General features: G+C 42.9%; 1 protein-coding gene across 1 annotated transcript in view; it reads left to right on the top strand.

Moving 5' to 3' along the window:
• The first annotated feature begins 5,008 nt into the window (after positions 1 to 5,008).
• Positions 5,009 to 15,907, top strand: part of LMAN1 (lectin, mannose binding 1) — a 32,040-nt gene continuing 21,141 nt past the window's right edge. Inside the window, exons 1-5 of the mRNA XM_038403050.2 lie at positions 5,009 to 5,478; positions 7,637 to 7,791; positions 7,880 to 7,987; positions 14,276 to 14,337; positions 15,265 to 15,364. Coding sequence (XP_038258978.2) covers positions 5,061 to 5,478; positions 7,637 to 7,791; positions 7,880 to 7,987; positions 14,276 to 14,337; positions 15,265 to 15,364 — 843 coding nt within the window. The 5' untranslated portion in view covers positions 5,009 to 5,060. The remainder of the gene's footprint in view (positions 5,479 to 7,636; positions 7,792 to 7,879; positions 7,988 to 14,275; positions 14,338 to 15,264; positions 15,365 to 15,907) is intronic.

Here is a 15,907-nt window from a genome sequence, read left to right as displayed (position 1 = left end):
AGCACAGCAAAATTTTACAAGCTAGGTTTTTTTTGTTTTCTTTCTAACTCTCAGGTGTAAAGTTAGTTAAAAATAGAGAGGTTAGGATGACAGAACGCAATGTTCAACAGAAGCTGTAATTAGCCAGATTTGAGGCTGAGGAAAGACAAAAGGAACGTGAAAGATGGGTAGAACTCAGACAGGTGGAAATGGAGGCAAAAGAAAAAAAAATGGAGGCTGCCCGCAGGAGACAAATGGAGGCAAAGGAAAAAGAATTGGAGGAGAAGGAAAAAGAGAGGAAGGATGCACTGGAGATGGAGAAGGCAAGGACTCAGCAGAATATACTGAATAACCCTAACAATCTTTCCCCAACAATCCACAAATGGGAGTGACTATGTCCACAATATGATGAATCCAATGATATCGCTGAATATTTTCTCACCTTTGAGAGACTATGCACACTCCATCAAATTCCTGAAGCTCACAACATGACCACATTGGTCGCAAAATTGACTGGAAGAGCTCTGGACATATTCAATAAGATGCCTATTGATGAGGCTTCTGACTATAATAAATTCAAGGATGTGGTTTTAAAGCAATTTCAAGTTACACCTGAAACTTACAGAGTAAAGTTTCAAACCCTTAAAAGAGGGCTTGGACTAAGTAATGTGGCTTTTGTAAACCAGATAACAGATCTGTTTGATAAATGGCTCAAGGGACAGGCTGTAACTAACTTTGGAGGAATACGGGATTTGATGAAACAGGAGCAATTCCTGAACATGTCCAAGGAGGATGTAAAACAGTGTTTATTGGATAAGAAAATGGACTCAGACGGAAATCTTGCTTCTTACGCTGATCAATATGAGCAGTCCCAGACCACCAGAGAGGCAGGGCAAACTGGAACAAAACAGGTGGAGGGAGGAGAGAGAAAGAACCCTGGTCGCAGTGGGAGTGGATAGCAGAAGGGATATCCTCAGACCACAACCTACTACCGGGAGCAGCCCAAGGCTCCAACTACCCCCAAGGAATCTCCAGACACCTTATCGTCCCACCACACCATTCTCCAGCAACCCACCTCACCCCAGTGACCAGTCAGCTGGGTGATGTTTTAAATGTAACGAGCCAGGGCATGTAAACGCCAACTGCCCCAAGAACCCCAACAGACTACAGATCATTGCACCGGAATCACACCAGAGGCCCTCCGGCCCAGATACCCTCAGAGTGGAGGGAAACAGTGAGTGTGGGCGGGAAGAAGATCACAGCATGGAGGAACACCGGAGCACAAGTGTCGGCTCTCCATGCTTCCTTAGTGGACCCCAATTTAATTGACCCAGAAGTCCAAGTGACAATTCAACCTTCAAGTCAAACTCTTTTGACTTGCCTACAGCCAAGTTGCCTGTCCAGTACAAGGACTGGTCAGGAAAGTGGACTTTTGCAGTCTATGATGATTATCCCATCCCCATGCTGTTGGGAGAAGACTTGGCCAATCATGTGAAGCTAGACAAGAGGGTGGGAATGGTCACCTGCAGCCAGGCTAAGCAAGCTGTCACACCTAGCTCTGTTCCGGAAACTTCTACCAGGACCTGGTCAGAGGTGATGGAACTGGATCCCATGCCAACGTCTGCAACAGCAGTAGTGGATCTAGTCACAGAGACCCAGATAGAGCCAGTCCCAGAACCAGAACCGGCAGAACAACCAGCACCAGAACCATTGCCAGTACTGAATCCAATGTTTGCAACCCCAACACCAGAAGGCCCCACCGAACCTGCACTGGCAGCAGCAGATAACCCTACACAAGATGCTCAGCCGGAGCCTGAACCCCAACATAGTGCACCAGCGGAGAGCAGTTCACAGTCAACGGAAACAGCCCCATCACCTGCATTGCTTCCAGAGAGACTGAGCCCAGGTCCACAATCTAATGAGGAACTTATGTCTCCAGCATCAAGGGAACAGTTCCAGACCAAACAGGAAGCAGATGAAAGCCTCCAGAGAGCTTGGACCGAACCTTGTAGATGGTCTCCTAGAGGGATAGGGAGAATATGCAATCGCCTACCTTGACGATGTGGCCATATTTTTGGATTCCTGGGCAGAATACCTGGCACATCTACAAAAAGTCTTCGAGTGCGTAACGGAGGCAGGACTAACTGTTAAGGCTAAGAAGTGTCAAATAGGTCTAAACAGAGTGACTTACCTTGCACACTAGATGGGTCAAGGAACTATCAACCTCCTACAGGCCAAAGTGAATGCTATCCAAAAGTAGCCTGTCCCAAAATCAAAGAAACAGGTCCAATCCTTCTTAGGCTTGGCCGGATATTACAGGCGATTTGTACCTCAATACAGTCAAATCGCCGCCCCACTAACAGACCTAACCAAAAAGAAACAGCCAAATGCAGTTCAGTGGATTGAAGAGTGTCAGAAAGCCTTTAACCAGCTTAAAGCGACACTCATGTCTGACCCTGTGCTAAGGGCCCCAGACTCTGACAAACCGTTCCTAGTAACCACAGATGCGCCAGAGCGTTCTGTTGGAGCAGTCTTAATGCAGGAAGGACCGAATCAAGAGTTCCATCCTGTCGTGTTTCTCAGCAAGAAGCTGTCTGAGAGGGAAAGCCACTGGTCAGTCAGTGAAAAAGAATGTTACGCCATTGTCTATGCTCTGGAAAAGCTGTGCCCATACGTTTGGGGACGGCGTTTCCACCTGCAAACCGACCATGCTGCACTACAGTGGTTTCATACCGCCAAGTGAAATAACAAAAAACTTATTCAGTGGAGTTTAGCTCTCCAAGATTTTGATTTCAACATCCAACACATCTCAGGAGCTTCTAACAAAGTGGCTGATGCACTCTTCCGTGAAAGTTTCCCAGAATCAACTTGTTAAAATTGTCCTTGAGATGTGGAAAATATTGTTAATCTTTATACAGTTCGTAGTATATTTAGAGATGCATGTGTCTTATTACCTCTGTTTTCTCCTAAGCTCCAAGAAGACATCACAGCCAGTGTTTCACCCTATCTGTGATTTGTGGGGCATGTCATAAATATAAAGGGAAGGGTAACCACCTTTTTGTATACAGTGCTATAAAATTCCCACTGGCCAGAGGCAAAACCCTTTCACCTGAAAAGGGTTAAGAAGCTAAGATAACCGAGCTGGCACCTGACCCAAAATGATCAATGAGGGGACAAGATACTTTCAAATCTGGAGGCAGGGGAACAACAGGTTCTGTCTATCTATGTGATACTTTTTCTGGGAACAGATCTGAAATGCAAGCCTTCTAACTCCTGATAAGTTAGTGAGTAATCTAGCTAGAAAATGAGTTAGGTTTTCTTTTGTTTAATGGCTGGTAAAATAAGCTGTGCTGGAGGGAATGTATATTCCTGTTTTTGTGTCTTTTTGTAACTTAAGGTTTTGCCTAGAGGGATTCTCTATGTTTTGAATCTGTTTACCTTGTAAGGTATTTACCATCCTGATTTTACAGAGGTGATTCTTTTACTTTTCTTTAATTAAAATTCTCTTTTAAGAACCTGATTGATTTTTCATTGTTCTTAAGATCCAAGGGTTTTGGTCTGTGTTCACCTACGCAAATTGGTGAGGATTTTTATCAAGCCTTCCCCAGGAAAGGGGGTGTAGGGCTTGGTGGGATATTTTGGGGGAAGACGTCTCCAAGTGGTCTCTTTCCCTGTTCTTTGTTTAAAACACTTAGTGGTGGCAGCATGCTGTTCAAGGACAAGGCAAAGTTTGTACCTTGGGGAAGTTTTTAACCTAAGCTGGTAAGAATAAGCTTAGGGGGTCTTTCATGCAGGTCCCCACATTTGTACCCTAGAGTTCAGAGTGGGGAAGGAACCTTGACACCTCCTGACATAACTCAAGGACTGTGTTAAGATCATGCCTAGTAAACAAGAAAAGGGGGGAACCAGAAATCAATGAATTAAAATTGGTGTGTCAGAAACTAGGCTTAATTGGTGGACAAAATAATGAGAGGGTTATTCTAACCAGCACTCTTTTTGGTGGGTCCTTAAAGAAAGAGACTTTTGGGGGGAAATTCACTACTGGCACGAGTTTCATGATCATGATTGTTACCCCACCATTTCCTAGGACCTTGAACCTTCTTCATCCTAATTCTGACAGATGTCCTGGAGCAGACCAGGCCAGAGAGAGGGAGCCAGATGACATCACCACCTCCATCCATTGCAGTTGACTTCTGAACACCATCTGAGATGTGAGACTTTCTCTCTTCCCCCACTCCTATTTGTCCTTTTATTTCTCTACCTTACTTTTTCTTTCCTCTCTCTCTCTCTCCTTTTTCCTTCTGTCTAATAGGAGTGTGGCTTTGCCAGCCAAGACTGTATATTTTGCATCACTGCTGTAAGGCTGTGACCCAAAAGAGGCCACTAAAATAAATTCCCTAAACAGCTCGCAGCTGGTACAAGTTTGCCAGGTCTAGGAGGCTGATAAGGCTGTGTGCTGTTCCTGTGTTTGTCCAGCAGTGAGGTTACAAGTGAGAGTCAACACCAGAGATGGAATCTGCATTTTTTCATCTTTGCTGTTCTTTTCTTTCTCCCTTTCTTTGTATCTGTTTGTCTTGTTATGGCTTTTAGGTTGCCTTTAACAATAGCAGCTGCCCCTCTCAACTAACTTTTTCCCTTTTCCCCCAAAAGGACAGTTATTACCATCTTTAATACCACCTGAAAGGCTGTCAAATGGGTGGAGGGCAGGCCCAGAGGTTCCTTCTAAAGACCCTTTACGGCCAAAGGGAAAGGGCACAAGGGATGTTGTTGAAATTAAAGCCCCATTTAATGCTGTTCAAAGCCTTCAACTGTTTTCCCTTCTTTTCTGTATCTTTAATGACCAGTGGGAAGGATTCTTCACAGGGTGTTTGCCATGGAACCGAGCAGGCAAACCCCCGCACCTGCTTGAACGCTGCTTGAGGTTGGACAGCCCACGGGACCTCCTCGCCATGGAGGCCGCCCCCGCCCCCTGCAGAGGATCCCTTTCCCTCCCTTTGCGGCGCCCCCTCCGCTCTGCCGCCCGCTCCCGGCCTGGGCGCGGCGGGGGGAAGGAGGAGACTGAGAGCAGGGCGGGGGACGGAATGACGCACTGGGGAGGCAGAGGAAGGCAAGAGAGAAGGGGAGGGGCGGGGCGTCCTGGGGGGCGGGGCCTCTCCTTCCCTGTCCCCGCCCCCCGAGCGGCGCTGACATGTCGCCCCGCGCTCAACTTTGCCCCGCAGCCAATCAGGCAGCGCCCTGTTGGCCGTGCCGGGCTCCCCGTGGCAGAGTCCAAGATGGCGGTCTCCATGCAGCGGGGCTGCCAGGCTGGGGGGAACGTGCTTTGGGCCGCGTTGCTTTGCCTGGGCTGCCGCCTGCTCCTCCCCGCCGGGGCCAGCAGCCTGGGGGCAGCGGGAGGGGTCGCTGCCCAGCCGCACCGCCGCTTCGAGTACAAGTACAGCTTCAAGGGGCCGCACCTGGTGCAGGCGGACGGGTCGGTGCCGTTCTGGGCCCACACGGGCAGTAAGTACCCGCCGCTCCGCGGCCCGCGCTGGGGCGACGAGTGACCTATGACCCCCGCAACCCCCCGGTAGTGCCAGTGGGGGGGGGGGCTGCCTTGTTGGTCCCGCCCCCCGTAGTACTGACTCCCTCCGGCTGAGGGGAAGCCTGGACTATCTATCTTCCCCCTCCGGCCCCGGGGGGCGCCTGGCTCCCTGGGCATTCCCACACTAGTGCTGGTCCCCTATGGCCCTGGGAGACGCCTGGCTCCCTTGGCGCGTCCCCGGGGGGCGCCTGGCTCCCTGGGCATTCCCACACTAGTGCTGGTCCCCTATGGCCCTGGGAGACGCCTGGCTCCCTTGGCGCGTCCCCGGGGGGCGCCTGGCTCGCTGGGCATGATTCCCGGCCTACTGGCCCCATATGAGCGTGGCGATCCCGCACACAAGCGTACATGGAGCTTGAGGCTCCGTGGTCGTAGTTATCCACAGTACCTAAGCGCCTCGCTCCCAACCAACAGAGACCCTGGAGCCAAGCGTTGTGGGGGTGTGTGTGTCTCTAATCATAAACCCCCCAAATCATCCCCTTGTGCCCTGTGCTGTGTCTGGTAGCACAGCTGGCTTTGGGGATCACAGTAAAAGTAGGTGAAGAATTCAGGGTGACTATTTTAAAAAAAAAAAAAAAAAAGTTTTTCATCACTGTACTGAGGATTTAGAGTAGCAGCCGTGTTAGTCTGTATTCGCAAAAAGAAAAGGAGTACTTGTGGCACCTTAGAGACTGACAAATTTATTAGAGCATAAGCTTTCGTGAGCTACAGCTCACTTCGATGCAGCTCTATGTCATGACAACCAGGTATGTAATGTAATTGTAACCCTGTTGGTCCCAGGATATTAGTGAGACAAGGTGGGTGAGGTAATATCTTTTATTGGCCCAACTTCTGTTGGTGAGCGAGACAAGCTTTCAAGCCACACATAGATTTTCTTCAGATTTTTCAAAGGTACTCTGAGCATCGCAGCCAAATGCAAGGTGGAACAGATTGTGTAGCGTATGTAATTAACACACATTTTGAGGAAGCTTAAATTCATAGCTACTATGATGCTTGGAATATATTTCCCCCAGTCGGAAGAAGAGCTCTGGTGACTCAGAAGCTTGTTTCTCTCACCAACGGAAGTTGGGCCAATAAAAGATATTACCTGACCCACCTTGTTGCTCTGGTAAATATGGTGTCATTTGTGGCAGGGTGGAATGTCAAGTCACTTTAAAACAATTTTGTGGGAGAAAGACTGGTGCACATGTAGTTAAATCCTTGGAACTAATCCAGTGACAATATGGCATCTGGTCTGTATGGCTATAAGTAAATTAGGGTGTCCATATACAACTTCAAGAGGGTACCTGGCGACTTTGGTCATGTCCTTGGTATATGCTTTCCTCGCATTTATTGCATAAAAGAAAGTTGGTGCTGATGGATTATCTTTCCATGATCTCCAAGCACTGTATTATTATTAAAGAATTAAGCCTCACAAAGCACCTTTTAGACAGGCAAGTAGAATCGTGCATCACAATTGTGGTATAGGTAGATTTGACCTTTACCTCTCTATCTATAATTAGACACCTAAATAAGTGGTTTGACTCTTAAAAGGTGTGCTGAAAATGAAGCTACTAGTTCAGGTTCCTCAGCCAATTATTTTGAAGTGACTTGCTCAAGGTCATGCAGGCAGTCAGTAGCAAACCTGATAATAAAGCCAAGTGTAAATAACCACTTGATAACGCTCCCATTTGCTGTTTGTCTTCTACAGCAAATGTATGTATATGTTAGCTCTCTGGCCACAGAGCAGGATTGGGAGTTTCAGGTTGTTTTTGGCCTCTTGTGGATGGATTTGAACAAGTCACTTAACCTCTAGGTGCCTTAGCTGTAAAATTTTGAATTTTGATATAATAGACAATGAAATGTTAAATTTAAACATGTTGCTACTTTAATTGCCCCTTAACTGTTCAAATGTTAGGTTCTTAAAACTACAATCCGAAAACAGTTGGCTCTTCAGTTAGAGGGACCATCTATCTGCAAAATTATAAGGTAAAGTGTGCTTAGCAAATCCAGTATTTGCCTTATAATTGCAGGATGTGCTCTTCTTGTTCTCTCATATGTTCACTGTTGATCATCTTTTTTTCTCTTTTTCTTTTTCAGACGCCATACCTAGTGCAGATCAGATTCGAATAACTCCATCTTTAAAAAGCCAGAGAGGATCAGTGTGGACAAAAACCAAGTCCATATTTGAATACTGGGAGGTGGAGGTGACATTTCGAGTGACAGGGAGAGGCCGGATTGGAGCTGATGGACTAGTAAATGAACTTTGATTTAATTTTGAAAACAAATTTGTTTTATAAATTTGAATCTTCATTTATGACTTTATTTAATTTCTGTGCACAGGCAATCTGGTTTACTGAAGGTCAAGGCTTAGAAGGTCCAGTTTTTGGGGCAGCTGATACTTGGAATGGTGTTGGCATTTTCTTTGACTCTTTTGACAATGATGGAAAGGTTAGTTGGAAGCAAAGTCTTATAATAAAGTTTCCAGAATGGTTTCACTTTTACCATTTTGTGTTCACTCATGGTTATATTTTTTGTGAAAAATTTGCTGTTTTATATTGTTTTTTTTTTTTTTTGGTTTTCAGCTAGATGCAGGTTTAAAAAAAAAAAGAGAGAGAGAAAATGAAGCTTGCAACTTTTCTGGTATGCGGTTTCCTAAAAGACTCCTTTTTGACCAAGCTATGGTGTGTTTTGTGTATTTTTTTTTTTTTTTTAAAGGAAAAAAAAAGGGTTGAAGCTTGAAAGATGAACCTTGTAATTGAGGATCAATGAGGACCAGTTCCTTTGATAGATTTGAAGGAAAAAATGGTTTTGATAGTTATACATGTTGAAACCCCTTGTATTTTATTAGGTCTAAATGTTTATGCGTTAGAAGAGGGATACTGGCATATCTATGCAGATCAGGAAATGCATGTTTTTGAAGCTTTGTGTGACCACTGCTTCTTTATTTTAGATTCTTCTGCATCCAGCTGCCCTAATACAGGTTTAGGTTGGATATTAGGAAAAACTTTTTCACTAGAAGGGTGATGAAACACTGGATTGCGTTACTTAGGGAGGTGGTGGAATCTCCTTCCTTAGAAGTTTTTAAGGTCAGGCTTGACAAAGCCCTGGCTGGGATGATTTAGTTGGGATTGGTCCTGCTTTGAGCAGGGGGTTGGACTAGATGACCTCCTGAGGTCCCTTCCAACCCTGATATTCTATGATTCTGTGAATACAGCATGGTGTTTTTTTGTTCTTAATCTGAGACAGTTCAATTTCTCTGTCCAAATTTCCTGTTTGCTTGGATTTTTTTGTCCCAGAATGATGCAGACTTTCTACATCCCAAGAAATTTTAAAAATAACTGGCCAGAATATTCCCTTGATCCTCAGGCAGTTTTAGTTCTGTCCTCCCTAGCTGGAGGAATGGGTAGTGAGGTGTTATCTAGATTCTTTGTCCCTGTCTACTCTTCGGTACCTTTCCACTATCTGGAAAGTGGTTTCTTAAGTCCTAAGTGCTTACTACTTTTATAGGCACTGTTATAGTACTACCTGTGCCCCTGGTATTTTCTGGTTTTAAAAAAAAAGTAACAATAGGGAACTAAATGTATATAAAAATTCTATTAGGGCAAGGGCATCATTAAGGTTGAATAGTTAAAATGAGTAATGTAATACAGTTGTTAATGTTCCTACAGTGATGTTAACTTTGCATGTGTATCCCTGTGTTTTTTCTTATCTAAATATTAAGGCATTTAGGATGTCAAAAAATATACAGAATTTGCAGTGTGACCAAGTTGCTTTAGGGATCCAAATTTCTTTATCATTTGTTGAAGATGTTTTGTAATAATGTCAAAGTATGTGAACTTCATTTTCTTTTCTTTTTTTGGTAATTGTAATAAGCAGGTAGTCAAACTTTACACAGTAGACAGACTGGAATAAATTCTTCAATTTTCAAATACTGTCAGAACTATCTGTACGTATGTTAACCACACGTATTAATACACAGCACAGAAATTTAAAGACGATAGGTGAGATATTATGTAGTACCTCTAAAGGGTATAACACAGAACTCACAGCCTGGGGAAAAGGGGTAGGGGTGCCTTTAAGTCACCATTATGTTCCCCCAGTTTTGGGAAGGTCTAGGAACCGGAGTGGATCCTGGCATCTAATTTGATAGCCCTGGAGGACTGAGATGTAGCATCCTGTCAGTGCTGCTCAGAATTGCCACAGCATTATGTCTCAGAATGTATTCTACACTAAAGTTTTTGAGAGGGTCCACAAAAGGCAACCTGTGGCTGTCTTCCTCAGCTCCTGTGCCAGAGGAGTTCTCTCTCTGGCTGGCTCCAAATCTGTTTGTCTTTACATAGCTTTGGCCCCTTAACTCTGCATATGGGGAGTGGAGCGGAGGTAAGAATCAAACCAACTCCAAGCCTCATGAATCATGCCCTCAAAATAATGAAATTGATTTAAAAATCACAAGGTTTTTTAAAAAATTCTCTCTGCCTTCTGCTTTTTGAGCCTTAAGTTTTACTGGTGTGTCTGTTTTCCATATTTTCTCTGCAACCATGGTAGCAAGAATCTTTTTTTTTTTTTTTTTTTTTTAAATGACAACTGAGATTCTCATGATTTCAGGAGCTGCAGCTTTAGAATTTTAGAATTTAGAAATTTCACAAGACTTGTGATAATATTGTGGGATAATATTGCAACCCTATCATCTGAAGTTAAGATCTCTTTAAGGAGCAAAAACTGTCTTTATACTCTTTGATTTTTATTTCTTTAGCTCTTTTCAAGGCATTATATCTCCTTTCGCTATTTGTCCATGTCTTATTTCCAGACATGACCTTTTACAGATATCAGCTCGGGACCTTTTACAGAAATCAGCTTGCTGGTTAACAATTAATGTAGAATGCTTCAAGTTAGCAGCTCATGTAGTCTCTTCTAAAATACTTAATTGATCATTAGCCTTTGAAATGCGAATAATTTGTAAACGTAGTCTGAACTATCTGCAAATGTTTTAAAAACTTAGTCCCCAGTTGAATATTGACACTTTCAAACGAACAATTAAATGGTGCTAATAAAGTACTTTAACTTCACTAAAACACTTAGGCCATGTCTACACTGCACACCTTTCAACAGCTCAGCTGCGCTGCTGCAGCCATGCCATTGTAAGATGCGCACTGTAGCCGCTCTTTGTCACCGGGAGAGAGCTCTCCCACAAAATAAAACCACCCTGAACGAGGGGCAGTAGCTTCATCGACGGGAGAGTGGCTTATGATAGTGAAGCGCTGTTCGTTGCTGTGCTTTTTCTCTTTAAAACTTTTTTTTGCTCAGGGGTGTGAAAAAATAGTTTTTATCAAGGAATGTCTTTTTCACACCCCTGAGCGAAAAAAGTTTTAATGACGAAAGTGCAGTGTAGACATGGCCTAACTCCAGGATAAATACTGACATAATTGAATGTGGTTGTATAATTAACCTACAAGATTAACTGTAGCCATAGAAAAGCAGAAATAATTGTTTTTGTTTTATTTTTGTTTTTTTAAGTATAATTCCCTATAGTCCTCACACAGGACTTTTTTGTATTTTGTCATGCTGCAGGGACACAGTCAAATAGTTTAGGGTCTGTAGCGGGGTGGGCAAACTTTTTGGCCCGAGGGCCATATCGGGGTTACAAAATTGTACAGAGGGCAGGATAGGGAAGACTGTGCCTCCCCAAACAGCCTGGCCCCCGCCCCCATCTGCCCCCTCCCACTTCCTACCCCCTGACTGCCTCCCTCAGAATCCCCAACCCATCCAACGCCCCACTGCTCCTTGTCCCCTGGCTGACCTCTCCCGGGGTCCCCTGCCCCTAACCGCCCCCCTGGGACCCCACCCTGTATCCAGCCCCCCCCGCTCCCTGACCCCTATCCACATCCCACCCCCTATCCAACCCCCCTGTTCCCCATCCCCTGACCACAACCCCCCAGAACCCTCGACCTATCCAATCCCCTTTGCTCCCTGTCCTCTGACTGCCCCCCGGGACCCCCAGTTCCCCTACCATGCTCAGAGCGGCAGGAGCTCGCAGCCCAGCCAGAGCCCGCTGTGCTGCCAGCAGGAGCAGCGGGTTAAAGTGCTGCCTGCATAGCAGTGTCACTGTGGGGGAGGGGGGACACAGGGAGGGGCTGGGGGCTAGCCTCCCTGGCTGGGAGCTCAAGGGCTGGGCAGGACGGGCCCATGGGCCAGATGTGGCCTACAGGCCGTAGTTTGTCCACCTCTGGTCTATAGTCAGAACTTATTTTAAAAGATTGCTTAAAAAACAAAACTGCTGGAGACTTTAACATGGAGGAATTCCCAAATACAATTCAAGAACAATGGGGGGAAAAAGTGAACTCCAAATTTATATTTCTATTTTAGATTTCTTTCCTTCTTTCTAAGGGCATTTCCTTACTCTTTCTCAAAGGAGTATGTTGTAGAGAATGCAAAGAATTATATAGAATTCAAGTGGAATAATATGTACTTTGAGTGGAGGGAAAGAATTTTTTTCACCTTTTAGGGGTCTCCCAAACTCCATGTTTTCTGTATAACTAATTCCTCTTTTCAACCCTTGGAGGCTTTCGGGTTAGTATGGTATTGTAAATCTGCTTTTCTTGTATCTTTTTAGTTTCTTCCAAGCTTATAACAACTTAACTTTCAAATATATCCCTGTCTGTTATATGTGTAGTCTCTTAGAAGTTATTTGCAAGTGTTTTTTCTTATGAATATAATGAAGTCAACTTAGATTCATAGGTTCCAAGACCAGAAAGGACCATTATGATGATCTAGTCCAACCTCTTGTATAACACAGGTCATAGAACTTCCCCAAAATAATTTCTACAGCACATCTTTTATAAAAAACACGCCATCTTGATTTAAAAATTGTCAGTGATAGAGAATCCACCACTACCTTGGGTATATTGTTCCAGTAGTTAATTGTTCTCACAGTTAAAAATTTCTTATTTCCAGTCTGAATTTGTTTAGCTTCAACTTCCAGACATTGGATTGAATTATGCCTTTCTCTGCTAGATTGAAGAGCTCATTATTAAATATTTGTCCCCCATGTAGAGAATTAGGAATTGTAATGAAGTCACCCCTTAAAATTCTCTGTGTTAAACTGAATAGATTGAGCTCCTGGAGTCTATCGCTATAAGGCATGTTTTCTAATCCTTCAGTTATTTACATGGCTCTTCTCTGAACCCTGACCAATTTATCAACATCCTTCTTGAATTGTGGGCACCAGAACTGGACACAGTATTCCAGCAGTGGTCACACCAGTGCCAAATTCAGAGGTAAAATAACCTCTCTACTCCTTCTTGAGATTCCCCTCTTTATGCATCCCAGGATCGTATTGGCACTTTTGGCCACAGCGTCACACAGGGAGCTCATGTTCAGCAGATTATCCTCCACCCCAAATCTGTTTCAGTTATTGCTTCCCAGGATAGAATTCCCCATCACTCAAGTATGGCCTGCATTTTGTTACTAGATGTACATTGTTTGCTTGCGCTCAGTTTATCAAGTGATCCAGATTGCTCTACATCAGTGATCTCTCCTTGTCGTTATTTACCACTCCCCAATTTTTTGTGTCCTTTGCAAATTTTATCAGTGATTTTGTTTTCTTCCATGTCATTGATAAAATTTTTTAAATAGCATTGGACCAAGAGCTGGAAACAGGCCCATTCAATGACTGTCACCTGTTTATAGTTAAGTTTTGAGAACTATCAGTTAGCCAGTTTTAATCCATTTAATGTGAACCAGGTTTGTTTTATATTCTAATTTTTTAATCAGAATGTCATGATGTACCAAGTCAAATGCCTTACAGAAATCTGAGTATAGTATGTCAACGCTATGACCTTATCAACCAAAATTATACTGTCATCAAAAAAGATGAGTTATTTTAACAGGACCTGTTTTCCATAAACCCATGTTAATTGGCATTAATTACATTACCCTTGTTTAATCAAGACTTGTATCAGTCACTCCATTATGTTGCTCAAGATCGATGTCAGGCTGACAGGCCTATAATTACTCAGGTCATCCTGTTACCTTTTTAAAAATTAGCAGACCATTAGCTTTCTTCCAGTCTTCTGGAATTTCTCCAGTGCTCCAAGACGTATTGCAAATCAACATTAATGGTTCAGTGAGCTCATCAGCCAGCTCTTTTAAAGCTCTTGGGTGCTTGTTATCTGAACCTGCTAATTTTTAAAATGTCCAACTTAGCAGCTTTTGTTTAACATCCTCCAAAGATACTAATGGAATGGAGGGTCAGTCCTTTACCTACTGCTTCTGTTTGTTGTGTAACCAAAGGCAGACGTGCTTATTTCTCCCATCAGTATATAGTGTTTAGGAATGAAATGCTGAATCTTTATTGGATTTGATCATGTTTCAACTAATATTTTCTGTTTTTATTTTTAAATGATCAAATTGCAAGAATAAATAGTAAATATGAAAATAGTCTGCCCATCACTGAACTCGCATACTTTTTTTTTTCACTAAGAGATATTTTCTAGAACAAAAGCGGGGTGCTGTTCTTTGTGTTGACTGACACAGTGCCATTTCATCAAACTGTTCAGTTTTCCTACTCCTCTCCCACCAAAGCTGCATCAGAGTTAAGACTTTGGTTGTCTCTAAAGCCTACTACCAGGGTGTTGGGAAGGCTATTAATGATATTGTATATTGAATCTATTTATAATTTGTAAAATTACTTCATTTTCAATTTTAAAACCCTGTTTGTTCATATGGTTTGTCTTTCAGAAAAACAATCCCTCAATAATTGTTGTAGGCAACAATGGAAAACTCCTTTATGACCATCAGAAGTAAGTCTGTTAATTTTATTTGAATGTGATAGACCTGTAGTACTGATGGCTGAAATGTTTGGAGGCTTTTTAAACAAGGTTGAAGACACTTAATTTTTATTGGTAAGAGAATGTCAAATAGTTTTTGTTGTGTTCCATGTAGGTGCACATGCCAGTCAGTGTGTGTGTGTGTGTGTGTGTGTGTTATAATATAACTGCATTGATTGAAATTACTTGGAAGCATACACTTTTCCTACAGATTCTTCTTCCATGGAGGGCTTGAATTTGAGTAGAACTATAAAATGCTTTCGTTGTTGGTGCACTAGTATAATTAATAGCTTTGAATTTTATTTTATCTGTTGCGAATTTAGCAGAAGCTGCACAGGAGCGCCAAAATGTTTTTAAAAATAACATGGTGAATGTTGTGGTAATATACCATGTGTACTGGGACAAGGTGGCTCAAATAAATTGGTGAGATACAGAACTTTTCACCTGTAGATCACTCATTCAGATCTTCCACAAATTCTCAGTGATCACGAGTAGCTACCATTTTATAACTCTGACACCTTTGTGAAATGAATTGGTGGTCTCATTCCTATTACTGATGGACAAATGTCTACATCACATTTGGAATCCTTGTTAGCTGTCTGAATAGAGAGGTGGTCCCTCTGAGTCAGTACTGAAACACATTGGAAAGGTAGCATTGGGAAGCTTGTACTATGTCTGCCTGTGCTTCTGTCCTTTGCTAAAGGACTTCACTTTCAGTGCTGTCAATCCTAAACCTTTTTGGAAATGCAAAACTTAATTTAACTATCCAGAGGGCTTTTGTTCTTGGAAAGATTTGCTTGACATTTGTAATCCACTAAAATAATGAAATTTTCACGCCTTTTTTTCTAGCCAGTACATAGTAAAGATGTAGCTCTGTAAGCAGATTCTCTTCTTTCATAGTGATGGTTCCACACAAGCATTGGCGTCTTGTCAGAGAGATTTTCGTAACAAGCCCTATCCTGTCCGAGCAAAGATTACATATTACCAAAAAACACTAACTGTAAGTATTCTGCTAGTCTTGAGATAACACAGTACATTATTTAACTACTGGAGCTTTTAAGTATGAAATTTTCTTGAACTCTTATTTTAAAAAGAGCAAGTAAACTGTAGAACTTATGAAGATGAGGGACTGATAGAAATCAGAGAAAAGTATAGTGTGGACAGCCACTCTGCAAGTTTCCTTAACTCTGCTATGCACTTGCAGCATTCTTGCTTCTACATTCCAAGGCTGCTTTTGGCAGGTATGTCCAGTTTTGGTGTGTTTTTTATGATGTAAGAAAATGTCCAAAAAATTGTTTTAAGTTTGTGAATGAACCCACTCTGGATTAAGAAATGGTACTAGGACGAGGTAGCTATGAAATACACGTTTGTTCTATTTTTAACCTGAATTCTGGGCTTCCATAAAATGTGCCCAATTACCAAGTTCCAGAGTAGTTATATGAGCTAATTAATATATTAAACTCTTTTGCTTTGGGATAAAAGTAGTAAAAGATGTCATCCTCCAAAAAGCAAACTCGGGGAAGCCTCAGAAAAGATGCATCTT

The sequence above is a fragment of the Dermochelys coriacea genome, chromosome 5 (genome assembly GCF_009764565.3).
Source record: "Dermochelys coriacea isolate rDerCor1 chromosome 5, rDerCor1.pri.v4, whole genome shotgun sequence".
Classification (NCBI taxonomy): Eukaryota; Metazoa; Chordata; order Testudines; family Dermochelyidae; genus Dermochelys; species Dermochelys coriacea.
This window is presented reverse-complemented; position numbering and strand designations above follow the sequence as displayed.